Genomic DNA, 27500 nt, shown 5'->3' on the forward strand with positions numbered 1-27500 from the left:
TGTCATCAAGGATTTGTCCGTGTCGGAGGTCGAACAGCTGTCAGCACACTGCTCAAAAATAAGTGTAATTTAACTATTTTAAGAGAAAAGAAATTCAACAGTAGGTCACGTCTGCCTCCTCTTTAAACAGCGAGTCTAAGTGCGAAGGTTTTCTTATGAAAATTAGTTTTCATTCATATGTAAAGCACAACTAATTACCATCACAAAAACTCCGCACTTAGACTCGCTTTGAAGAGGACGCAGACATGAACACTCGTAAATAGCGTATTGATTTCCTCCTTGTTCGTTCAGATTCAACTCTATTCTGCGCACTCAAAAAAACCAACATTTGATTTTATTTGTGTTAATTTGTTGATTTCGGTTTACAGTGTCCCCAATTAGTACTCCAGCGCTAGAACGACTAGCCACTTAAAAAAAGTTTCTGTCTTTTTTTCCTTTCCCTTGAATTTGTGCATTGGAAGGAGTAGCAAAGTTCTTAAGCGCCGGGGCACGAATTGGGCACACTGTACAAAGAAATCAACTCAAATTAACTCAAATCAAAGTCGTTTTTTGCGTACCTGGAAAAAAAAACCTCTCGGTGCAGAGGAGAGAGCCAACAAACTCAACCCACATATGAAGCCGAGTCTGGAAATCGAACCCGGGCCACATTGGTGGGAGGCGAGTGCTCTCACTACTGCGCCATCCCTGCACCAGTAAGTTTTGATAATTGATGTCCCTGCGAAGTCGTCCATTCACACTCATTGCTTTCCGCGATCACATCGATCCTTGGTGGATCTCATAGAAATTCGATTCCAATGCGAACATCGAGAGATTCAGATCACAGTGCATCATAGAAACCGATGAATCCATTCTTCGGTTCTTTTGATGCACTGTGATCCAAGATCTTGGATCAGTGATCTTTTTTCGGATCATCCGAAAAAAATGCACCTTATTATTATTATTATTATTATTATTATTATTATTATTATTATCATTCATATCATTATCATTATGTCAATAGAAAATTAAGGAACAAGCAATTCTCGGTTTTCACATGACGTCACGACCACCATGTTGGTGCCCTAAACAAAGAAAAGGCGGCCATGTTGGTGCCCCGACCAAATCCTCCGGGAAATTAACTCTATTATTATGCAAATGCTTCCTTTTGTTTTCGTCGAAAAACATGGCTGTTGATCACGTGAGTGAAAACCAGCAATACGAATCTCACCTCATCATGTATGCCTTTACTTCCCGCCAAATCCACAAGATAGATTACGCTGACCATTTCACAAGGCAAACCGTCTTCAAGCTTAGCCTAAACGAAATTCAACGCACAATTACTAACCCTTCTATATCCACGATCGAAACGTTCATTCTCCTAACTAGTAGCAGAGAGTTGTTTGTTGGGTAGTCATGAGAATTTGGTATTATATCAAGATCGCACCTCTTAACCTGCTAATAACCTTTCTTCTAAATACCTGTCTGACTGACATGTCATTGAAAATGTCAAGAGACTTTACATACTTCTCACTCCTGTGGGTCAAAGGGTAAATTGTGGAAGTTTTAAAGGGGCAGTGTCACGCTATTTTCGTCAAACTTCAGAACACTAAAAGACGTCTTTGCATCAATAAAGACCAAAAACTAATGCTCTGGTTTTGTTACAATTAACATTTAAGGACGTTCGCGCCCATTGTTACTGCGCATCCTTACAGCGCACGCAAATTCACATGCCACGTCATGCATCGAGCGCGCGCGATGAGATATTCTAAGTATTTCATAATTATTCCATCTTATTTATATACACAATAGGGCCGTTTATACGAGAGAAAATAAGCCGCGGCTAACTCTGGCCGCGGCTTACGTAAGCCGCGAAAGGAACTATTTATACGAGTATAAACTCCCCTGCCAGGGTAAGTCGCGGCTTGAGAAAGCCGTGAACGTAGATTTTGTACCATTTATACGGGGTGTTCGCGGCTTACGTAAGCCGCGGCCAGAGTTAGCCGCGGCTTATTTCCTCTCGTATAAACGGCCCTAATGTGGGCGAAGTGTCCTATAACTGGATTAGTTAGACTGAAAGATTCACTGTAGTTTGCCCACGTTGTCGTCAAAACTTCAAATTTAGTCATTTCGTGTAGTAGTTTTGACGAGTACGGGAGAGAATTGTTCAAAAATGCGTGCCGCACGTGCAGCACGATCTATATTACTGCTTTTTGGTGTTGTCGTTGCCGTCCCTGTCATCGTTTCTTAAACCCCCTATTACTGCAAGTCCCATAATACAGTTCATTTTGGGGGGTTATTTGCATTAAAATGGCCATCCATTTCACTGAAGCATGATACAGTCCCAAGAGTAATTAACTTCTATTGTTTTTATGTAAAGAACCCTCCAAAACGTATTGCATTATGGGACTGGAAAAATAGTCTATGGGCAAAAACGAAACCTACTTCGGCAGTGTACGGGAAAAAAAAAAGTTGCTTCATTGCTTTTCTCTCAATTTGAACTCTTAAAGTGTAATTCACTTTTATCCAAAGGCCGTTTACTTTGAGTGTAAGTTTTGGATTTCACGGTCCGTCATTACTCACGTTCAAAACTGAGCGATTGGACCTCGGAGGATTGGATCCAGGAAAAAGTGACGTAAAAGGCTCACTAGCTTAAAATATCAGCGCGTGACTGCAGCTTATATATGCAAAACACGAGTTTAAAAGTCTGAAAGCCCAAAACTCCCGTGGAGCAAACTAGTTAGCCTCTGACGTCATTTTCTCCTCAGGATCCAGCTCTCTCAAGAACTTAAAGTTCGTACTGGTGGAACATTAAATAGGAAAATTCGAGTTAAAATAAACAGGTGTCTTTTTTTTTAAATCAAGGCTTAAAACTTTGGTTGCTTAGTGTTTACTTAACATTTAAAGGAGAAAACAATGTTGCGGAAGCAAATGCTTTCTTGTTTGCCGCCCACGGAAACATTTGTTGCAATTGTTTCTGAATTTGTTTGGAAACATTTTGCTTCCTCGGCAAATGTATCCTCGTTTGCGCACCGAGGAAATATTTCGGGAAACAATGTTTCCTTGTTGTTGAGGTGGTCCTAACAAGATGGCCGGCGTGATTTTTGTGCTCCACTTCGAACAACAGATGCCAGGAACCCATGACTACGGGCGTAAAACTTCACTGTATTTGTGGGGCGGCGTTTTTACAGACCGACTTATTTTTAGATTGATTTTCCCGCGAAACCAGACCTTTTCAGCAAATCACAAGCATGAGAACTTAGTACCTATGCGATTGACAAGGGTCGCTCGTACAAGCCAAATATTACTTAAGAACTCGTCTAAAAATAGTTCGATCTGTGAAAATGCCGCTACGTAGTATTGAAATTGTAGGCTTCTGGTTATGGGGTCCTGTAGATGGTTGATTCAGTCTTTTCTTGAGATCAGTGTTTCAGCCTCAAAGGCGGTGATCTTAATATATGTTCTTTAATCAATTTGGAACAGTTCACTCTACCCACACCGAACAATACCCAGGTCATTTCCGACTTCATGTCTGCCTACGCTTCAAGCGCGACGTTGTTGTGATGGTGATTAGTTCCACTTTACATGTATGAGTGAAAACTAATTTTCATAAGAGCTTTGCACTTAGACTCGCTTTGAAGAGGAGGCAGACATGATCTCGGAAATGACCTATTAATTACGCGACTCAATTTTTGACATCGAGGTAAATTCAAGTTTTTGATTAAGGTTTTTTTTCCTTTTTCCCAAAGAACAAGAAAAAACCGATCTCCGTCGAAATAACAGGATGGTCAAACTTCGCGAAGAATGTAAAAATATCGGCGAGTACGGCCTCTTCACGGAACGGACAAAAGCGCACTGGAAAGCGCCTGGAAACCTGTTCTTCTTTTTTTAATATCTGTTCCGATTCATGTTCGCTCTGGCACGTCAACAACAAAAAAATTCAGTCAGGGCTATTATTTAAACCACAAATAGTACACAATAAGAGGATGACTCCGTACTCAACTGGTTCTCAAATTGTAGTCGAATCGAATCAGTCGAGAACTTGGTGCGAAACAAAAAACGGCGGATTTCATCAGGCGGTTACAATATGGCGAGGATCCAGCACAAGATGGTTTTCACGTTACGTCATCGCCGCCATGTTGTTGAAAGAAAAAGAAAAGGTCCGTTATTAGGAAGACCTTAGACAGCAATGACCAGAACCAGGTAGCTGACCAGCGGTTTTTGTTAAAACAATAGTTTGCTGGGGGTGCTCAGTCTCGCGGGCTCAGAAAACCTGGTTGTGGTCATTGTTATTTAAGGTTTTTCCCGTCATTAGCTCCTTCTGTTCGTCCACCAGCAATTGTACATTGCAGCATTGTTATCTGACGTGTCTCTAGAGATTACAGTAGTTGAAAACCATCTATTAGTCTTGTGACAGAATAATAATGATAATGAAAAATTCACCTGGGTAAATCTTAGCGTTAGAATTGTGTGCGAGCTGCTTGAAAAGGAATCTGAAGACCTTGAACATATCGACCTGTGCAAATAAATCAAAAAGATCATTTATCAGCAAAACTGAAAATTAAACTCATAAGTGGGCCGACTTGTAACGGCGGAGGATTTGGAGGCGGTTTCAAATTCAACTGCACGCACAACATGTACATGCAACACACTTTGTTATAATGACTATTTTCACCATTTCATAATGCAATACGTTTGGGGGAATCTTTACATTAAAACAATACAAGTTATTTACTCTTTGGACTGTATCATGCTTCAGTGAAGTGGATGTCCATTGTTTTAACGCAAATAAACCCCCAAAATGAACTGTATTATGGGTTTGGTAAAAAAGGCGAACACCTGGACTTTTGCTCAACAAAACGAGCACTGTGATTGGATGATTCTTGGCCACATGCCCCTGATCAAATTCAAATGAAACCTGACTGGGATACAATTCTGCAGTTGTTGCCCACTCAATATGTTTTGCTGCGATTCTTAAAGGAAAAGTCTAAATATATAACAAAGCACTTAATGTCTGGTCCCTCGAGAAACTACATGTAGATAGTTTTCCCTCAAGGCCTGAAGTTTCCTGCCCTCGACTTCATCTCGGGAAACATCAAGATTCTAGGGAAAACATGTCTAACTGTTAATTGGGCTCAATGCTTGAACTGTATGTGTAAACCAGTCCTTAGGATTCACAAAGACAAAACTACACAGCACACCTGCAGTAGTGTATCAGCTATCGTAACATGTAATTTGATTGGCTCGATTCCTAAGCTGAAAAAAAATGTCAACTGCGTAACAAGCAGTCTGAACAAACTCCCCACAAAAGCATTGTAAATTAGTCCTGAAAAGCCCCGAGGGGTAGAGACTAATAACATCTGTTCACTTCACTTCACAGCAAGCATGTAAATTAACGAAATCCAAGGTCTTCACAACTCACCTATTTTTCTTTCCTTTTTCAATTAATCCTAACAGTTCACTAACATCTGTGACAATATGCTTGGTCAGCTTGTCAACATATACACCAAGTTCCCTATGCTCACGCACTGCAAACGACAAACAAGGTAGACATCAAAGTTATTCTTACTCGTTAATTGGGGGGGAGGGGAGGGGAGGGGAGGGGGGTTCAAGAGTCAATGGGATAACTGTGACGATCTTTAACTCTTAATGACGCTGTATCTCTTCACCTGTGCAAATTATTACAACAGCCATACACTAACAAATAAGCACCAACACTGTGACCAAAAAATCAAATCTTATTTTTCTTTGGATTTCAACACTATTTTAACTAAACACTAAGCAACTTAAATTTTATTATTAGCCTTGATTTCAAAAAGACACCTGTTTATTTTAACAGGAATTTTCCTATTTAATGGTCCACCATTACTGACTTTAAGATCTTGAGAGAGCTTGAACGAGGAGAAAATGACACCACCAGTTTAACTTGGAATCCAATGCGTGTGTACGCCATAGAATTAATGCGCACCATGGAAGGTTTGAGCTTTCAGACTTTAAAACTCACGTTTTGCATAATAATAAGTTGCATTCAAACACTGAAATTTTAAGCTAGTGAGCCTTTGACGTCACTTTTTCCTGGCGGTCAGTTTCGAATGTGAGGAATTGTGGACCACGATATCCAAAACTTACACTCAACGTAAACAGCCACTGGATAAAAATCCAACCTCAAAATTTTGCCAGTCAGGTGTTAAGCAAACACTTTCAAAATCCGAAGAAAAAGAAGAAGTTTTTTACAGGGGCACTTTAACTTGTCAACTTGTTAATGCAAATAATTAATCATGAGATTGCAATGCCAGGTCATGATTTATATAACAGACTTCACTGAAAGTAACCCTAACATTTTTTAGGAGAGAAGTTACACTTCTTCTTTAATTTTTTTAAATTCAAAACAATTTTGCATGACGCTCAGCACTTTTTTGGAAAGTCAACTTTTGTCTTCAAAAATTAATATAATTTATGCAATGGTTAGAAAAAGTAACACCAACTGATTCCATGAAGAGACTTCAGCTCCCACTAGCTGCCATTACTCATTCACAATTAAAGCTTTGCTGAAGCATTCACAAGTTAAATATGACACTTTCTACATCAATACCTCGTAACGAGTCTTGCCAGTTTCGTCTCCTTCCAAGTAAATCCTTCACAAATTCTTTGTGAATTTCGAGGAAACTGTAGGATAGATGAAAAGCACAAAAAAAACAGACTTACAAAATAATGTCTTTCACATAACCCAAGCACCGAGAAAAAGTTAATGAATTTGAGATCCAACTACAGGTTTGACTTATTTTGCCATGTCCAAAATTATTATGCATCTAGTAATTCAGCGATAATTGACACTGATATTAAAAGTTCATAATATTTTTGACCTCAACACCCTCAATCTTAAGCTGATGACACAGGGTTCAACATCCTGTGATATTTGTTGCTTAACATTAATGTTGAACGATGTGGCACAGACATGTTGAACAAAATAGAGCTGGTCTCTATTTTCGTTCAACATCATTCATCAAGGTTCAGGGTGTTTGAATGGCATATTTCAACATTCAACAAGACATGACACACTGTTCAACATTTGTTGAACTGCAGCTGCAACTGTATTTTGTTGATCAACAAAATGTTGAACCGTGTGACACCCGCTTTAGCATTCTTGCTATTGACATCATCATCTTCAACATCATCATAGGAGATGAAGCAGCAAGATTCCTTATCCCAGGGTGCCTTAGGGGTCATTGAGTTAAACAGTCAAAACCTATGTCCTCTCCATTAATTAAATAGAAAATGTGATTACCTTATTTCAGCTCTAAAGGATGTATCCTCGTCATAACAGGATGCTTTTTTGAAAAGGTTTTCACAAATCCAAGAGACAAGACCTTGGCTTTTGTCTGTTCCATACATAATGTGTGTTTTACCAGTGTCGCATGCCCCATAGCTAAATACACAAGTGTTGTAACCACCAAAGCAAGATAAAAGAGCAAACTTGCCAACATCCTCAAAAACCTGTGAGTGAAAATGATTATTCATATGTGGATGTTCAATTAGTCATTTCAAAAGACATGTATCTGAGAGACTTTACGAGTGGATTCTAACAAAACATCAAAAACAACAACAACAACAACAATAATAATAACAATAATAATAATCGAACCAGGATCACATTTTTGCACAGTGAGTGCTTAAACCACTGAATCATCCCAGCTCTCATATTTACATATGTATAATATTATTATGCCTTGAAAAATGTTTAAATTTTCAAGAAGGATATTCCTGATTCAGGAAACAAAATGTAGGAAACATTGAAAAGGAATTTAAAAGAATTAATGATAATCCCTCCCAAGTCAATATCATGACAGAAAAGGAATCTTGTCTGTAATTCGAGCTTCTTGAAGATTTTTTAAGAAGTGTGAGAGCATAACGACTTTTCCACCTGTTTCATTCAAATGAATGGGTTTTTTTTTCCTTTCATCTGTACTTTGACATGTCAATATAGAAGAGTGTCTACTGACAGCTTTGACGGTAAAGAATTTCCAAAATTTGGGTTGACTGCATCTTTGTGGCCCAAACCATTTTATTCATTTTTATTTTAGAATTTTGTCAGATCAGGTAGGCAGATGTATATAAAATGGTTCTAACAAATCACATTTCCTTCCAGAGGTTATGTGAAAAAAGCGAGCTTAACATCCAAACATCTCACTCACCCATCATGTTTATAACAACTAAAAATAAATTGGAGATACTTGTTCAAATATGAAAGGTTTAGCTGATAAAATTCTCACCCTTTTAAGTGCCATGGGTATGCAAATAGTTTATATGGGACCACATTAATTTCAAGGCACAGATTTGTCTCCTCATTTCGAGTCGGAATTTAAGCAAATTTTTCGGGATGCAAACAAAAGAAATCCGTGAGGGCTCTTGATGGTTAAGCTTACGGTTGGCGTTTAATTATGCTGATTTGAAGAATGCAAAAATATAGATTAATCAGTCATAAGACATGAACTCTGTTGACATTTTAATTAAACGGTTGATACATGACTGGGAAATCACCTTAAGAAATCATCCGAAAAATCTGCCGTTCTCTCCTTTGATTATAATGAGAAAAAAAAAGCGATTCGTTTCCTTTTCTTTCCGTGATAAAATATTCGAAATATCTTACCCGCCCGTAAAATAACTGAAAATATCTGTAACATCCGGTTGCTAATTCCGTATGAACACGCCTGTCTGCCAAGAACTGCGATTGCAACATTTTAAAATGGCACGTAAAAAGATGCTCCTTTTTTAGGTCAATTTTTCAAGTAAGACACCAACCAATGTAAAATATACTATTTTTTTCAATTTAAACTTAATGTGGAAAATTTCTACCTCGAAAAGCCTGCCAAAGAGGACTCCCTAATTGGATTACTAAAAAAACCATACCGAGTAGTTCATCGACGCTTTCATTAAACGCACGAATTTAAAAGCTAATTGCAGAGGAGAGGACTTAGCGGGATCACAGAGTTTTTTTCTGTCTGCGATTCAATATTTTAAAAATTTAAGAGCTTTTGGTTTACCTTCGAGTTGCCGGCTGGAGTTTTAATATCACCTTCTGTTTTACCACAAAACTGAGAAATAACAACAAAAGCAATAAAATAATTATTCGAGAAATAAGTTTTTAATCTGGTTAATAGCCAGAGACGCAATGTCTCTAATTCAAGGAAAGAGACATTAACCGAAGATGAAAACCACAGACGAACAATTTGCCCGGTGTGCGGTCAATATACAAACTAAATGCAAACAACGAAATTGTATACAGTTAAGCTTAATTTCACTGTCAAGTTCAACTTACTGTGTAGTCGAATTTGAAACTTTTCTCTTTTCTAGTTTCGGGATTAAGTACTTTGACTTCGTTGTCTTTCGCCCAGACGATCCGTTCGTCTCCGTCTCCAAGTTCTTTCTCGTTAAAAGCTTTCACAGAAACAGCAACCTTCACTCTAGTTCCATTCGACGCCATTTCGAATTGAATTGAGTCCAGTTCACTGAAATCTCGCGCCAAAACGCATCCACGATTGCAGCTGATAGATTCTCGACAAGTCCTTCTTTCGCTTTTACTCTGCTGCAGCTAAGTAAACATCTGGGCTATTCCACGATCCTATATTCTTCAAATGCCTATCCGGATTTAGTCGGCAAATCTTGGATATCGCGCTCACAAAGTGGCGCCCAGGCGGAAACTACAATCAACTCTTCGCGAGTCGTGGCGATGCGAAGCGACTTCCGACCGGAAATGACGGGAAAATGACGCTCACTCAGGTGTGAAAAAGAACTGTCCATCGGGAAATAAGGAAATCGGGACAAGGTTCAAAGACGAATTGTTCTGATCTTGGCAAGCGCTGACCATTGGTAAAATAGGTTGTCGTGGTATTTTAAACCAAGCTTCTAGCAACCCGGGACTTGCTGTAAGACCCAGACCCCAGTTGTTGAGAGTTTTGAAGAAAGCAACCGTGGACAATTTTCCTGTCGGTGTACGTTGGATCAGTGGCTTGATCTGATCGGCGTTATTTCAAGTTGAGAAACATAAATACAGACCTATACACGAAACCCACGGACATACACCAACGTTCACTTTATTCCTCTTGTCATCCTCTACACACAAAAAAAGCCATCCCTTTCAGCCCAGCACTCCGCCTACGACGAATTTGTTCTACCCACAAAACGTTCAAGATTCGCACCACGGAACTAACGACATACCTTCTGAAACGAGGTTACAAACGCAACTTTGTTACTAAACAAATACAACGGGCTGCAGACATTCCCCGCACACATACCCTACAACCTAAACAGATAGACAAACCCAAACGCATACCTTTCATAACGACCTATAATCCATCACTTCCTTCCATCTTCAACATAATAAAAAAACACTACAATCTACTTCTTTCTTCTGACCGCTGCAAAAATGCTTGCTGTTGTGGCTTTCAGGCGCTCCCCTAACCTTCGAGACCTGCTGGTTACAGCTAAACTGTCCCCAATGTAACTTATACTAAATCCACACTTCCTTCCGGTTCTTTTCGCTGTGGCAAAAACTGCGCTACCTGTCCTTACATTTTCCATGGACTAACCAACTACAAATTCTTCTCTACTGGCGAAACGCGCTCCATTAATTTCCACATAACTTGCGAAACTAAAAACCTTATCTACATGATTCAATGCAACAGATACCATCTACAGTACATAGGAGAAACTAAACGACGTTTAAAAGACCGTTTTAATGAACACCACCGCACTTTAGATAACGCTAACACCAAATCCAAACCTACTACAGTCCCAGAACATTTCCTCTTCTCTCCCCACAATATCTCCAAGGACATGTAATTAATTCCTATCGAAAAAACATTCTCTAACAGAGACTCGATCCGTAAGGCCAGGGAAGCTTTTTTAAAATTTTAAAAGGCAGGACAATTGATCCCAACGGTCTTAATATCCGCGAAGAAACGTATTAGATTTCAGTTTATTATTTTGAGTGATTTCCGTTAATTTTCCGCGACTCTTAGTATTTGAATTCAAAGTCTTTGTAAATGTCCCATGTTTTGCTGGCTTTATCAAGTTCGAGCACCACAATGTTTTGCCAATAAGTGTGAATGGAGAATTGCCTAGCAAATCCTGTAATAAGTACAGTTTGCGAGAGAAGGTGGTTATTCTGGTCTGTACGTATCACTCTCAGTACAACCCAGCCAAATATATATTAGTATCACTAGTGGACTAATGCAAATCCTGCATTTTGATTGGCTACGCTACTAGAGGACTATTAGTATTCGCAGAATGGGCTATTGACCCATGGCCCTTTGAGCGCGAAGGGTCTAATTGTTAAATGGTAATAAGACTGAGTGGGGTCCAATTCGGTCTGTAATCATACGAGTGATTAACAAAATCACGAGGGAGTCCGATTTGTTTAATCACGAGTATGATTACAGACCGAATTGGACGACACGAAGTCCTGTTACCAATTAATCATAACCATTACAGTTTCCAAAAAAAAAAAAACAAATGCATTCCTTTTTCGCTGTCTCGTGTTCCAAATTCGTCGATTTTGGAAATTCCCCAGTTTGGTAGGGCATGTGGTTGTTGCTATGGTTATTGTGATAAATTCTGTGGTTGGTGGATTAAACGGCTGAGTGCACTTAATGATTGGCTGATGTAACTGTCCGATTTCAGGTGTCCGATCATGCGCCGATCAAATCAAAACTTCAACATCCCCCCCTCCCACGCCTTCCTGGGCAAACCCTGGGTATTTGACTATCTTCGAATTCTGTGCCTGGGGAGTGGGCAGTTTTGACCTTTGCCGGCGTGGGGTGAGGAAAATTAAACCAGAAGTGTCCGGTTTCTAGTGATTTTTTTTTCGGGCGCCGAAGCCGCTGACAGCTATGGACGAGATGGAAGAGTTTAAAGCACGCTGAGATATAGCATTTGTGAGCGATTGGCTTAATTAAATAAAAGGTCTTCAAAACTGTGTCTTCAAAGGAATTTTGCCTGCGTAATTCGTCTTTGTCATACTATAGAGTGAATACAATATGGTACATTTTCACCCCCCCCCCCCGCCCCTCCCCCCCATTTCATTGTTAAAGCTCTGAAAGCTATACAGTTCTGTTAGAGGTAATCAACCGAAACTGAACAATTTAAAATTCATGCAGTCGTAAGAGCTCTTGGCTCTGTTATTGATAAGAATACAGTACCCGTGTTAAAGAGCCTTTGCCGTGTTTCGGAGTTAGAGCATGGGTGGAAATTAATGCTACATGTCGGTCACGGGTTTTCTTATTCGGCTGCTACAGATGGAACAGGGACTAAAATGTCCTCTGAGAACATTCTGTCATATTGCCAAGCCAGAACAGCACATTTCATGCAAAGAACCGTCAGTGAGACAAAATATCAAACAATTGCTTCAGGATTTTTGGCCTTCTAAAGTGCTTTCTGCTTGTTGTTGCCAAACATAAACTCAAGCGATCTCCAGACCGTGCGTCTCTGATATCGGAAGCTCTACTTCTATAAGGTAAATACTAACTTTCATAATGGCCCAGTGAGCTTTTTTTCTATAACAAAAATCATTTAGCAGTACATACTATGTAAATAAAAAAAGATACTGAAACCCTTATGAAGAAAACTTTAGAACATTGTAATTCATTAAAGCTCTTTTAAAAATATTCTGCCTTTTTTTTTTTTTTTACAGTCCACAATGCTTATAGTGAAATTTAACAGTATCACACTTTAAGATAAATAACATATTTGATACCTAAAAGGTTAACATTTGTTTTAAGGTCACGTAGACTGCTCGCTACAAGTGAATTAAGTGATAATAATTTCAAGGAAAATCCGAAGATGAACACATTGCCCACAAAATCTGTCAATGTGGAAAAAGGTAAAATTGGCTATAACCTTGCATCCTTCTATATTTTTAAAATCCTTAATTGAGTTTAAACAGAGTACTTGATGGCTCAGAGTACAAAGAGGCGTTAAAAAATAAAAGTTAGTAAAGCCACCAGTTTCCAAATCAAATATTCCCACATCGAAACAAAACTTGTCACCTGGGAAATAAACAAAAAGAGTTGAAAACGAGCAAAGATTGATGCAGAAGAAGCAGACAAAGCGTCATTTTTTTGTAACATTCTGTGTAACAATGTAAAGTTGACATTTAGAATAGTGCTGTTTAAACTTAATTATGTCAAACGGCATCCGACGCTCTGGGAAACAATCATCTAAATTATTGGTAGACGCGGGTACTAACAACCAACGAGGAAATCACTTTGAAGGAGAGTTTTTCAAAAAATAGCTTTGGGAAGAAAGGTAATTAATTATTAGAACGAATAGACCTAATCGGCTAACTCAATGTTGTACCCAATTCAAATCCTCCGGGATTAAGATTCTTTGTGTATTGTATTTGCATGATAATGTAGCATTCATATTTAAATGATATGGAAATACCTGGAACAAAACGTTTTATTCCCAAAGGGTTTGAATTGGGTACAACATTGAGTTAGCCGATTAGGTCTATCTTTCAACCTTAAAAACGATTTTCATCTTTGCCAAATTAAGGAGCGACACAATTCATCAGGACTCTTAAGTATAGGTGACAAATTTGATCGGATGAGGTAATCTTGGTATTTCAAACGCACCATTTTAACAATTTCAGAGTTTGTAAGAAGAATTTAGCTCAAGAGTTTTTCTTTGTTTAGATTAAGTTTGTCGATGTCTTTAAATTTTAGATTCATTGGAATCAGGTTTTATGATTGTCTTCGTCACTGTTTTACAGTCAAGATGTTCACGATTTTTTGTGTTTTGTGTCTCTCCGTCGAAGGTGAGTTATACTTAGTTTTAAAATTTGTATGGATACTTTTTTTCACCAACTCATCGATTGTTTGCTATTTCAATTCTAATTTAATGGGAATCTCAGTCTGGCTAACTAAAAGTGAAAAAGAAACAGAATTGGAATGATATTTATGTTACTAGACTTTTCTTCTAAAGCAAATATTTCATTTAATAAGGATACTTTTTTGATTTTCCCAATTAATATTCCTTTAGATTATTATTAACGATGCACACAAACGAGGAAACGGACAAAATCCAACCACCTTAAACACTGGCCAAGTTTTAAACAGATTTCGGATTTTTTATTAGAACGATATTCCTGGAAGAATGAAATGAATGATAGATGCGTGGCAACGGACGAGGGGACAACTTTATTCAAATTTCCTCTTGCCGTTGCTAAGCAACTAATCCATCCTTCTCACTGCACCGGGTGCATTACACCTTCAAGTTGCGATTGGAATCAATGTACTTTTTTTCTGCTGATTTTTCTAAATTAATGTTGGATTACCGTTATGTATTACCTCAACTTTTTGTCGCATGGAATTAAGTGGGAATCAAAGAAGCAACACCGCCAATTAAGATTAATGTTTGCACGCAAAAGACTAGATACCTCTGTTGATTCGCCTAGGGGGTTGGTTTAAAAACAAAAAAGAGGACAAAAAAAAAAAAAAACAAACAAGGAAATGAGCAAATCAAATACCCCGTGAACGAAGGATGGCCTTGTTGTAACACTCTTTTCACCAATTTCGTGGACTCGGGATTGAACCCTTCATTTATTCCTACTTGAGCTGAGATTTGTCGATCTCAGTCCTTTTGTCCGACCTCCTCGAATTGTACCCTTAACAATTCAGTCTCTGGCTGCGAGAAAGAGTAACTAGCAAACTTGAATCTGAATCTGTTAGTTTTAAACACTGGTTTGAATTTCCGCTGTCTACGTAAGTTATAATTATATTTATAGATGTCGGGTAAGAGTTTTTTTTCAGTTTGTGGTCATTGTCCTTACTAATAGATTGAAAGAGTCTATCAGTTATCTCTTGTCTCCTGGTTAATAGTGGCCATAGATCAGATTTGGCCAAGGCTTGTTCATAAGACAGTCCAAGATGGGTTATTCTCATTCCTCTTTTTTGTACAACCTCTAGATCTTCGGAGAGGTATGAGGTTACGCCGTTGTGATAGACAGGGCACGCATACTCGGTTATAGGACGTATACAAGTACAGAAGAATTATATCAGTTCCTTAGTGCCGAGACAAAGTAGTTTTAACTGTCGCAGGCAATATAAACGTGTACGCGCTTTCTTGATTACTTCATTAATGTGGAAGTTCCCGGATTTAAATCGTTTGATACATAGAGACCCAGAATCTTTGCTTGTGGAACAGTGTCTACTTGCTTGTCATTAATCTTAATAGCGTGGATGTTGTAGTTAGTTTTAGTAGAGAAGGTGATCCTTAACTTTTTGCACTTGCCTCCGTTTAGCTGGAATTTATCATTTTTACCAAACATGTCTACTGCACTCTGTATAGAGCTAGACGGGTTCTTTGCAACTACTTCACAAATTGTGGTGTCATCAACGTATTTCCACATTTCAATGTTTGGGGTACTAAGATCGTTAATCATCGTGATGAACAACCTGAACGTCCCGTTTTAATGCCTTGAGTTACGCAGGCAGGGACTGATGCCCATTCTGAGTAAAAGTCTTGTCCGATTTGCAATTTGACACGCTGCATGCGATCAATTACAAAGTCCACGATCCAACGAACAGTTTGCTCATGAAAGTTGTAAGAGCGGGGCTTTCAAACAATAATTAGATGGTCAAAAATGATTACTCTTGCTGTGGCTCCGTTAGCATCCGTGCCGCCATTCCACTAATGAATCATGCTCATCAGGGACCCGTTTCTCGAAAGTCCCGAAAACCTTTCGGGGCCCGAAAAGCCATTTGTAAAACTGCCAACCGCTTGTTTTGGAAAGCCGATCTTTTAACCTGTTTCGAGGTAAGAGAAAGAAAAATAATTGTGAAGTTTGACGACTTAAATTCTCTCCGTTCTTGAATGAAAGTTCAAGTTCTTGTTCTTGAAGGGAATTTTGGCACCTAAAAAGGCCCGTAAAGTTTCGGGACTTTCGAGAAAAGGGCCCCAGGGCCTCAGTTGTGCTTGAACTTGAAATTGTACCAAACTATCGAGAGTCAATTGTTGCCATAACTACTGGTTTGATGTGATGCTCGAGAACAAATTCTTCAGCTGCTTTGGATGATACTGGAGTGACTGAAATGGGTCTGAGGTGTTGATTCACGCCCAAGACAAGTGTTTGTTTTTGGAATCATCCCGGGTACGACATGGGCATGTTTCCATGACGATGGCACCTTCGCCTCTAATAACGAGCGGTTGATGATTTCGGTCACAACAGGAGATTACCAAAACCAAGTCGCATGCGTAGCGCTGGAGATACGACGAATGAATATGGCGGCAATTGATTTTGTTGATGAAGCAATGTTGGAAGACCAAATAAGCTCATGCACAATAAGCACATGCACTAGTTCAAATTTAATGGTTCAACGTTTTATCTTTGGTTCAACCAACCTGTTTTACCAAGTTTCTCCAACATTTCTTGGAAAGATTTGTCACGTAACTCTCGATTTTAAAATTCCTGACACCTTAAATCATATAGACAAGGATAGTATGGCCAAATTATCAGCTATCTCGTCTTTCAACATTGCTTCAGCAACTAAATCACCACTTGCCGCCATTTCCATTTGTCGTATTTCCAACAATACGCATGCGTATTGGTGTAAGATCGTAAGGCGATAGCTTTTCACACGCTCATCACACTTGGACGAAATGTTCACTTGTGCCAAAAAGGTATCCAACATGTTGAATATTCAGTACCGATGGCAAGCGTGAACATTAGCGCTCAATAAGCCGCAGTAAGCTGCACGTGCAGCATGATTATTTTTCCTCTTAATTTGAACCAATGATATCACTGTTTTGTCGTCGCCGTAAAAGGTATAGCATTTCTTATCAGTAGTTAACATCGCATTTATAGCAAACAGAAAAGGCCGGACGAAAATTGCGTTTCGCCAAAAAACGGAAGAAACTTGTTTGATAAAAATTCATGTCTTGACTTTTAGCAGTTGGCACGAAGTAACCCTTTTAAGGATGGTGCCTACCATTGTTATTGCGCATACGTTTTGCGCATCTCGAATTACTCGGATTTCCTATCGGTGATGCTTACTAACACAGGGATATTTTTGCGCGGTTGTAAAACTATCCTGAGAAAGTAGATCTTAGTAAGTACTCTTGGTATCCAAAAAGAAAATTTGGGGTAACCATGCATTTTTGAGAGATAATTAAGCTTCAATTTGAGAAAGACCGCCATACATTGCTTTGTATTTTAAAGCTTTTTAAAAATACTATTCATGAATTATCTTTGAAAAATGGGTGCTTACCCCCAATTTTCTTTTTGGATTTCAATGGCACTTGTGAAGATCTACATTTCCTGCATGATCACACACCGGGGCAAAAATATCTTCAATTAGTAGGCGCCGTCCTTAAAAGAGAGAGATGACTAAAATAAGATAATTTTCATGCTTTTATCTCAAGAAGAAAACTACCGTTTCATGTCAAATGCGAAGCCAAATGTCCTCTTCCCCGAATTTATCTGATATGCACAATTGCTAATTTGCTCTGAAGTGACTATTATCGTCAATTTAGGACAGTGGGTTCCAGGACTTGGGGTAGACTTTCACATACCGGACTAAAATGGCGGAGGACAAAAGAACCATTGTTATTCCGATTAGGCCTTGGTAATTAGGTATTGTTAGGTTCGCTTTGTTCTTCTGTTTCATGGAGATTAATTATATGAAAGACCAGCCAGGACTTGTGATAGCAGAGAAAATGAGGAAGATAAAAATTATACCCGTGAATAGGATTTGAACCTGGAGTTCAACTCTACAGGCACCGCTTCAATCCGCCTCACCACTGAAGATCAAAACATCACCCTCTTTAAAAAAAAAAAAAGCATTCACTTCAGCTTTCCACAGAATATTATTGCTGATGAGTAATTAGGCCTAAGCTAGGTCAATTAGGCGTAAGCTTTGATTTTAAGTAATGATCCGTGTAAGGTGGATAGCAATTTCCTTTGTTATGCGGCAACGGGGCTTTCCCCACATAGGAATGTTATCATTTTTACACAGAGAATGCATAACCCTACAGGAAAGCCGTTAACGCAATAAAATTCGTTTACAGCCCACTTTGAAAGGGTGTTTTTTTGTGTTAAAAGATTTTGACCAATCACAAGAATTGAAAACAAAAGCCAAGAAACGTTTACAATTTTACATATGCATGTTCCCCACATACGATTTCTGTGGAATTCATTTAAACTGAGACCAGATGAAAGATGGAAGATGGTTGGAAACTAAGGATGAATATAATACTGCTTTTATGAAGTTTTGTTAACTTTTGCTGTTTAAGCCAATCAGAAGTAAGTACAGACAATAGAAAAGTTATCACCTTTTTGCATACCAATTGAATTCCAACATGTTCGTTGCCGTTGTTGCTATCGTTCTTATCTGGACCGTTTCTTAAAATGTTTAGCTTTGCGTGAAGTTTGGTAACCGACATTTTGTGTTGCATGTTTCAGTTTTTTTGCATATTTTTCTCTTATGCCCAGGTGTCTTTGGAAGCCGTCAATTACTTAAAAGCGAGGTAAAAAAATTGAAAGTTAAGCTCTCTTCACAATAGCCCTTTTCTCTGTTGGTCTTTCTCATTTGCATTACAATGTAATCTAGCATGTATGTGAGGCAATTTCGGCCTATTTTGTAGTTTTAATCTGAAATTGCCTCGCACCGACGTTAGATTACATTGTAATGCAAATGAGAAAAACTAACCGTGAAAAAGGCTATTTGTTGCAAATGGTCTTAAATGTTCCTTTTTTTCATTGATCATAAGCAATCTTCCTGTAAATGTTGCGTTGACACTCGAAACAAACGAATTCCTAGATTCCCTTGATGGTGATTAGCGATTGGTGTATCATGCACTTTCCAAACCAATTAAAATCATTTTCAGTCCTTGAAGGGACCAGCTGTTTTACGAAACTTTTCGGGTGTCGCATCTCCTCTGTATCTCATTTGGTTTGCGTTTTCAAATCGACCCGGTTTCGGTAACAGTCTCGATCGGTGTCATGTAATAAAAAGGTGTCAAGCTGTGTCACCTCGGCTTTGAAAACGATGCAGTTCAGTACAAATGAAACCGCGTTCGTGTTAACGCCGCTTTACCTAATAGAACAATACAGACTCACGCTACACACGATATCGTGGCCTAATATTTTAAGGAGGCAGAGGTTTTAGGTCAGCAATTTTCATCAATTACTTTACTTTCTTTTTATCCTGAAAACAAACCACGGGTGAAAAGACTACCAGCTTTTTGAAACAAGCGGATGACAGTTTCACAAATGGCTTTACGGGCCCAAAAAGTCATCGGAAACTTTCGAGAATCGGGTCCCCGAATGCGCATTTTAAAAATGGGTTTGCATGTTGGACCTGCCTAAAAAAATACGTTTTGCTCTACTTGAACGACCCTCGCTGAAAACCAATTATTTGCAATTTGCAGGACTATAATTTACATCAACGCATGGACAAGAGGGAACTTCAAGTGACATTCGGAGTGGATTCACAAGAAAAAGGTCAGCGTCTTCTCGAGCCATTCATTAGGGCTGATCTTAAGTTAGGTGTGACCTGTAAAAATAGATTGTCGTGGTATAGAACAACATTAAATAATTGTAAAATGTGAATAGCTTGGTTGGGTTCGATTTTTGGGCTGAGTCTTGGTTGTCTGACACAGAAGTTTTCATCGGTTTTGTTATTTCATCGAAAATATTCGTTCTATTTGATCCGATTCTACTTTTTCCAGGAAGTGCCGTACTTATTCCCTGACATGTCAACTTAACTGTCTTTTTATAGAGTGATTTTTATTGTAGTTTGCCATTTGTCGTGGAAGTGAACTAACAGATAAGCTAATTTAAAACAAGAACTCAAGTTGAATTATCCGAAAGAGAAAATCCACTAAAAGAAACAGAACCAGAGGACTACAAAGTTAATTAGGGAGAACCTAAGATAGATTCAACCGATGGTTAAAATCGTCAGCTATAAAATTCACACTTCACAGTCGCAAGACTTATCACACAATGTTAAAGTGCTCCTGTGTCCAAAAAGGTTAAATCTTATTTTTCTTAGGGTTTCAAAACTATGTTAACTAAACAAGCCACTTGTTCATTTTAACCCGTTTATTTTAACTGGAATTTTCCTATGACTTCATAGGCTAACGAGTTTAAGACTGCAATGTGTGTGTACGCCGCAGAATTAATATGCAGCACGGGAGTTTGCGCTTTAAGACTTAAATATATATAATAAGCTGCATTCGCACGCTGAAATTTGGGGCTAGTGAGCTTTTGACGTCACTTTTTCCTGGATTCAACCCTCTGAGGTCCAATCGATCAGTTTTCAACGTGAGTAATGGCGGACCGTGAACTCAAAATAAACGGCTTTTGGGCAAATATCAAAGCTCAGTCAGGTGTTAAGCAAACACACTTTCAAAATCTGAAGAATTTTTTTCATCACAGGGACACTTTAAATTTATACAACTATACAACGGGTGCCACTTGTATTTAAATAACAATATGGGTGTTTTGCAACCAATCTCTAGAGACACATATAACAATGATGTTGTAACCCTAAAAAAAAATTCCATAAGCATTGTTTTTATTTTCCCTTGGGACTTAAAAATTCAGGCCCGTAGCAGGGGGAGGGGCAGAGGGGGCCTCGAGCCCCACCAGAAATTTTCAGACTTTAATTAATTCCCGCTACAAAAGTGGAATTTTGCTGCTAAAATAGACAGTTGTCAATGGAAGCTACAGTTTCAAAGTATTGTCGATCATAGTAAGATCTCTATTACCCCCCAAAAATTTTGCAAAACCATTGTTTGCAATTTCTCCTGGGACATGAAAATGTTCCAAGAGAAGTCGAAAAATATTCCTATGCGGATTTTTGGGGGGTAAAACAGGTGTATTATGGGATAAGTGCAAGTAGTGAATGCTTATACAAAATTTTGAAGGGACAAACAGAGTATAATGGCATTTTTTTAGCTTCCAACGTGACATGTATCCTGAAAAGATTTTTTCTTCCAACGTTTTCAGTTCCAGCATATGAAATAACAACACCTTATTTTTCCGATGGGTTTGGAAATCTACTGGGAAAGAGGATTCCTCGGGTAAAAACCAGGCAACGAAGACATACTTCTAAACCAGAGTTGAAGTTCTTTAAAGTTCAAGCATTTGGAAGAACACTTCATTTAAAAGTTACTGAAGCTAAACCTAAAATTTCATCCGAAGCTATGATAGAGAGAATTGAAACGGATGGCCGCAGAACATACAAGGAAATACCAGAGGGTTTGTATTATACCGGACAGGTGGTATCGGTTCCGGGTTCCAAGGTTGCTCTCAGTGGACACACAGGGCTGGTAAGTGGAAAATCATTGCCAAAAATAACATGCAGTACGTGCGATTTCCAACTATTGATGTCCACTCAAAGAGTTGAAATTGCTGGTTCTGGAGGGAGGATAGCGCGAGTTTCATATGTATTTGCATCAATTTGAAACTAGAAGAGATGTCAGTATTGCTTACTTTGATTTTGACTCGGGAATACTCGGAAAAATCCCGAGTGCTCCTTTTTAGGAGGCGAACCTATACGACCTTCCGATTACTAATTAATTGACATGCTCTACCACTAATTTGTGGGAACTAGGCCAATTGCCTTGCCATACTACTGGGACAAAACGTTGTCCTACCTTCCCACAAAGACACAAAAATGAAAGGACCCCTTCACTCAGAGTTCTTGTCTCGCCCGTTTGAAATGAAACTGTTCCGCAGTGCAGACTAGCTTGTGGGATTTCATGCGACGCCCACATGTGTGTCCGCGATATATCGGTAGCTATATTTCTGGCAGTGGAAGCGCCAGAAAAAATGAAAATAGTAACAATAATATTTTCATCCCTTGCAGATTTCGCCGCTCGCATAGTCAGCGCATAAATCCACTAGTTACGCATGGTGTTCAATCCCTCTAATAAGACAATCTTTTAAAATTGTTGAAACAAAGTTAAGCCACGTTTCGTGATGGAATTTGTCACTCACTCACTCCCGGTCAATTCTACTCAATGGTAACTGGTAATACTGACGCCTGGATCCTGGAACCGGGCCCAAGTGCACTCCTCGTTGTCAGATTATCTTGAGTTGATGTAATTCGTTTTCCTTGAAAAAAAAAAAAACCTTCATTTTTCTTATTAATTATATAGCTGCATGAAAATCCAATGTTGCTAACAGATCTATTTTTTACTAATTTTAGCCAACTGTCCAAATTTAAAATAAATTGGATAGTTTTTGCCGGAACGTCTCCTTCAGCTTTGAACAAACCGTCCAATTTGATGAAAATCTGGATACTTTCCATCAACCAATCAAATGTCAAGATAAATAAATAAACCGAATATTGACCAATCAGGTTGGCCATCACTGCTTTCAAACGACAGCGAGCGATCATCGCTCGCAGGGTTTTGTTTTGTGTTCCCCACTTTTCTTTCCACCTTTTTGACGACTCAGAGTTTCAAATGGAGTCTTCAGCTAGGTTTCCAAAGATAGATGCTACTGATTTACTCGAGATAAGGGAGAATAATCAGAACAAGAATACTCAAAGAAGCATCGAAGAAGCACAAAAACTGGGTTAAACTGTTTCACCTGTGTCGTGCTGAACGAAGCGAAGTGAGAAACGCTTGAGGAGATTCCCGAACACGAGCTTGACGACGTTCTTTGGATGCTATATAATTAATTGGTGACAGGACTACATGCTTGTCTAATTTGAAAATAATTGGATTCAAAAAATTCCTCGGATTGCCAAATTAGACTCGGCCTACGGCCTCGTCCAATTTTGGCTGTCCTCAGAATTTTTCTCATCCACTTCACGTATGATTTCCAAATTGGACAGCATGTAGTCCTATTACATATACAAAACGAGTGCATTCAATTTTTTTATTTTTTCTTAGACAGGGATGATTCGAACTAGAGATGACACGTTCTATATTCGGCCTCTTCCATCACGCCTCGCCAAAAAGGATGACTTTGAGGGCCAGCCCCATGTCATTTATCGTGGACCTATTGACAAGCTTTCGTCTGATTACCTTATGTCGGGTATTTTAACAACTTTCAATAATTTTGCTTTCAACACTAAATGGTTAGATATCTTCTATATTCCACGTGTTAAGCAACAGGGAATGCCAACGCTTTAATTTGTTGTATTTCTTCCTCTAAGAAAGAAAAAAGAACCTTCTTTGAAAATATCATCCAACCAGAAAATAAACTGAAAAAATATCTTCTTTAGTTGAAGTGAGTATAAAAGTCACGAGCTTAATTAATGGGATTTTTTTTCTTTGTTTTGTTATCATATGATGGATCCAGTTACCATTAATATCATGAATGTTACTTCTTGCTGCAGCATTTTCTGTAGAACCTAATAACCAGTTCTTCATCAAGCAACACTTGGGATTAATTAAGCGACGCTCTTTGTAGCCCGAAAATTTGAACACTGCAATTTCAAAAATACTGGTAACGCATGATAAAGATTTTACTGAGAGCCCACGCGCAAGGGAACGTCTCGCTTTATTCAGAATGTTGGAGAAGACAGAAGTTGTAATAACAAAAACGAAAGAGATCGAGAATAAGAGGCGTCCAAAAAAGCTTCAAAATAAAAATACAATGTTTTTCCCTTTACATAGACCTTATTCCAAAATGGCCGTCATTTAAATATTCTTTTTTTTAAAATTTAAATTAGCCCTTGATGCCTCGTTCTTCAGCTGAAAATTCAAAAGAATATTTTGCCTTGAACGGGGCATCAAGGTCTAATTTCAATAAAAACAAAAGCATATCTAAATGGCGGCCATTTTGGAATAAGGTGTATAGAAAGTCCTGAACGTTTTCCTCCTTTGGACAGAATTCTGTTATTTGCCACAGACAATCAGTGAATAAATGTATTTTCCCAGAGACAAGAGCATGCCACCCTAGATCTAGAGTTCTTAACTCAGGCTGTTAACTGTTACTGATTCGATCTTATTTTCTTATTTCTATTCCGGGGATATAGATTATAAAGGCAAGCAAAAAGCCAGAACTAGATCAGTCCGTCGCAGAAGGGAACGACCAACAGCAGGTCAAAAATTCCTGGAACTGGCTCTCGTAGCAGACAACTTTGCGATTTCGGCTTACGGAGAGGACGAAATGACAACGCATTTGTTGACCATTACCCACATTGTAGGTCCAGTGTATTGTTGAATGTTATGAAATTAATAATTAATATGAGATAATGAGCTTTTTATACAGAGGTGAATTTGAAAGTATTCTAGCCTTTCTTTATGGTATACAGTATATCCTGATCAATTAGAATCTTACAGGCCGGCCAGGACACATTGACTTAAAGCCCTTTCTGTGCATCCGAAAAATGTCGAACGAACTTCCATCCCATGTTAGGGCTTAGGACAATCCCTCCTTCCGAGGCTTAAGACTCACTTATTGACAATACATTTTAGTAAACAATTGTTGTTTCGAGTTGTTCACCTTGTAAGCAGGGCCTCTTTTTGTCTTTTTCTTTACTACCTACTGGAAGCTCTGCCTGAATCGCGTCAACTCTTTGAGCCCGAACGTCTAGACTAGACAATCTTGTTTTCTCTTGTCAAACTGGTTTTTCCAGTGCAAGCATCCGTTTAGTGATAAAAGTGAAGGTTAAAATTGAGCCCGCTGGACCATGAAAAATCAAGATGGCGGCGCCTATAAGGCATATCACGCCTGGGTTCGAAATTGTTTCCTGGCAACATGCAGCGCCTTCTCAATAAAGATCTTACTCGATTCATGCAGAGTCTTTCTCGAGAACGTCAAAATGGAGCAAGCAAGAGAAAGGCTCTGCTAGCAGGCAGGGTGACAATTGTTTTGCTATATAATTATGTCTTACTGCTAATAGTTTTACTTATGACAGGAAAACGAGGTCCTCGCGTTAAGCTGGACAATTCAAGCTATTTTATCTTATAGACACCTAAAAAATTCAGGTGGCTACAACGGGACTCGAGCCCATGACCTCTGCGATTTTGGTGCAATGGTGTACCCACCGACCTATGAAGCCATTCAGTTGGGAGTAGGCGGTCAATAGCCCATTTCCGAGCTGCTGCATGTCTCAGTTTCAAAACGAGTCCTGGTGCACAACCATTCAAATGGAAGTGAGTTGCGTATTCTTCTGCAAATCAAACTCATTTCCTTTACAATAGTTGAGCACCAAGACTAACTTCGAAACCAAGACAAACAGCAACTCGAAAATGGCCCATTTGTTGGGCTCATATGTTCCCGTGAAAGGACTCGACAAATGAAATAAATATATGTATGTATTTGAAGTGCAGGACATCGATAAAGCTAAGGGAAAAGCGAGGAACCACTGACTTCTCCCTTTCATCTATAACCCGCACTTCAAATACACGGTGGCGTGTAAGTTTGAGTGGCAAGAACAATATTTCACGAATGAGCGCAGCGAACGAGTGACACGTTGTACTTGCCACGAGAACAAAAATATTCGCATCGTCGAACGAACGTTTATTATATGGACAATAAATATACGTGGTAAAGATTGAAAAGCAGGCTTCAATACAAATACTGGGTATTAATACAAACAAAAAAAAAGCAATACAAATACTGGGTATTAATACAAACAAAAATAGCGGGAATTGTGACGTCGTTGCTAAATATGACCACTCGTGCTACATACGAAAAATACGCAACTACAGTTTCGGTCACAAATGTTGTGACACAGACGGCAATTTGCCCCCTCTCCCCCTTCAATGTTGATGTTTATGGGTTGGAGTGCAAAAATCAACCGGTAAATGCAACATTGATGGGAGGGAGGAGGAGGAGGGATACGTTATTAACAGCTTTGATGGGCTTCCCTTGCTGTTCAAACGAAGTGTTACAACTAGGTATTTATGACCGAGATTGTAAGTTCCTGGATGTAGTCGTCGTATTGATTTTGCGAGTGTTTTAATTTTCGTTTAAACAGTCCCGTCCATATTGTAAATACCTCTTACTAACCAAGTTCGAGGTTCGTACTATAAGTTAAGTATCCTCGTTTTTTCCCGTTGATTTACGGGCTTTTACTTCGTGGAGAAGACACACATGACGTAAAACAATAGAACAAAAATCGTGAAACAATACCTAATCAGAATTCTAAATCCCTAAAGGCCCCTAAAGGTTTTGTTACGTCATGTGCGTCTTCTACACGAAGTAAAAGCCGATTTACGGCCCAAGCGCTTCGCGCTTCTACTGCAGACCGAGAAAACGAGATTTGTAAGATATTTATTATATCTCTGAGGTTAATCCGGCGCGCGGGAATTCACCATATTCTTTGATTGCACTCACGTGATAAGACGGCCATGTTGGTGCCAAAAAAATAGAAAAATGTAGCTCAAATTTTACATAATAATAGAGTCAAATTCCCAAAAGACTTTTTCGCTATTTTTCTTTCCTGCACCAACATGGCAGCCGTGACGTCAGGTGCAATCAAAGAATACTAATCGAATATTGTACTGAAATTGAGGCGTCCTTCAGGACGCGTGCGAATAATGTAAGCAGCACAAAAAACCAGCCAAATGTCCTTTATTTGATTGGTTAAAGGAAATAATCAGAGCTATTATACCATGCTCTACAAATATCAGTAACTGCACGTAGCAGTTTTCTTGTATTTAAAAAAATAATATAGGGAAGATTTATCCAGAATTATTAGTGAGAGTTTTTAATAAAACAATTATTCCACTTGTGCTTGTTAGATATGAGATGATTATAGCCATCTTGGTGTTACGGACCTCGTTGGCTATCTATCACCTCATATCTAATGCGCCCTCTTGGAGTAATTGTTAAATAGTCGCTCAACTCTAGGCTAAATGTCTTCTTAAATTTCTATGTTGAAAGGTTACTCAGCTATTTCAGGATAGCAGTATTGGCTTGATAAAGATTACACCTGTGATTGTTGGACTGGTGCTCAAGGAAGACGGGGTAAATGATAATTGTTATAGTTATTAATGCTTTGAGAATGATAATCATTTAAAGTTTGAGAACAAGAACATCCTCGACGTTAGACAATTTTATCGTCGGTGATAAAATGTCACCATCTCTCTGGATAATTAACAAAGCTTTGAAGGAGGCAGTGTGGCCAAGTGGTTAGGGCGATTGCCTTGAAATTCAGAGTTCCTTGGTTCAAGACTCATTTGCCCTTGTCACACGGCTGCCATTTTGTCCCGAGAGACCAAAAAAGCTTTGTTTTACCACGCCAAGCCTCACCCCCATGGTTTCCACTGCGAGGGTTGGCGTGGTAAAACAAATCCTTTTTGGTCTCCCGGGACAATATGGCCGCCGTGTGACAAGAGCGAATTCTAAACACTACTTATATTTGATCTTGGTAGTCCCTGGTTCAACTTGTCGGCAGCACTTGTAAATGGTCAACTGGTTTGGCTCCGGTCAGTTGGGTTTCTTACCAGTTGTTTTTGTTGTTGTTGTTGTTCTGTCATTTCGTTGACGGTATTTCATTGGCCCTGAAAAACCCTATGGGGAGTGGTCAGTTACGTATTGTATTGTATTGTATTGT

The 27500-nt window shown here is 38.9% G+C and overlaps 1 protein-coding gene and 1 pseudogene across 1 annotated transcript in view; one reads left to right on the plus strand and one right to left on the minus strand.

Moving 5' to 3' along the window:
- Window positions 1-9667, minus strand: part of LOC138028246 (kinesin-like protein KIF16B) — a 64259-nt pseudogene extending 54592 nt beyond the window's left edge.
- A 3665-nt stretch (window positions 9668-13332) lies between these two features.
- The window catches only part of LOC138029123 (A disintegrin and metalloproteinase with thrombospondin motifs 6-like), a 65116-nt gene continuing 50948 nt past the window's right edge, over window positions 13333-27500 (plus strand). Inside the window, exons 1-8 of the mRNA XM_068876822.1 lie at window positions 13333-13583; window positions 13698-13789; window positions 18464-18498; window positions 19402-19474; window positions 20984-21306; window positions 22879-23023; window positions 23970-24136; window positions 26828-26911. Of these exons, the coding sequence (XP_068732923.1) occupies window positions 13579-13583; window positions 13698-13789; window positions 18464-18498; window positions 19402-19474; window positions 20984-21306; window positions 22879-23023; window positions 23970-24136; window positions 26828-26911 (924 nt within the window). The 5' untranslated portion in view covers window positions 13333-13578. The remainder of the gene's footprint in view (window positions 13584-13697; window positions 13790-18463; window positions 18499-19401; window positions 19475-20983; window positions 21307-22878; window positions 23024-23969; window positions 24137-26827; window positions 26912-27500) is intronic.

The sequence above is a fragment of the Montipora capricornis genome, chromosome 13, assembly GCF_036669925.1.
Source record: "Montipora capricornis isolate CH-2021 chromosome 13, ASM3666992v2, whole genome shotgun sequence".
Lineage (NCBI taxonomy): Eukaryota > Metazoa > Cnidaria > Anthozoa > Scleractinia > Acroporidae > Montipora > Montipora capricornis.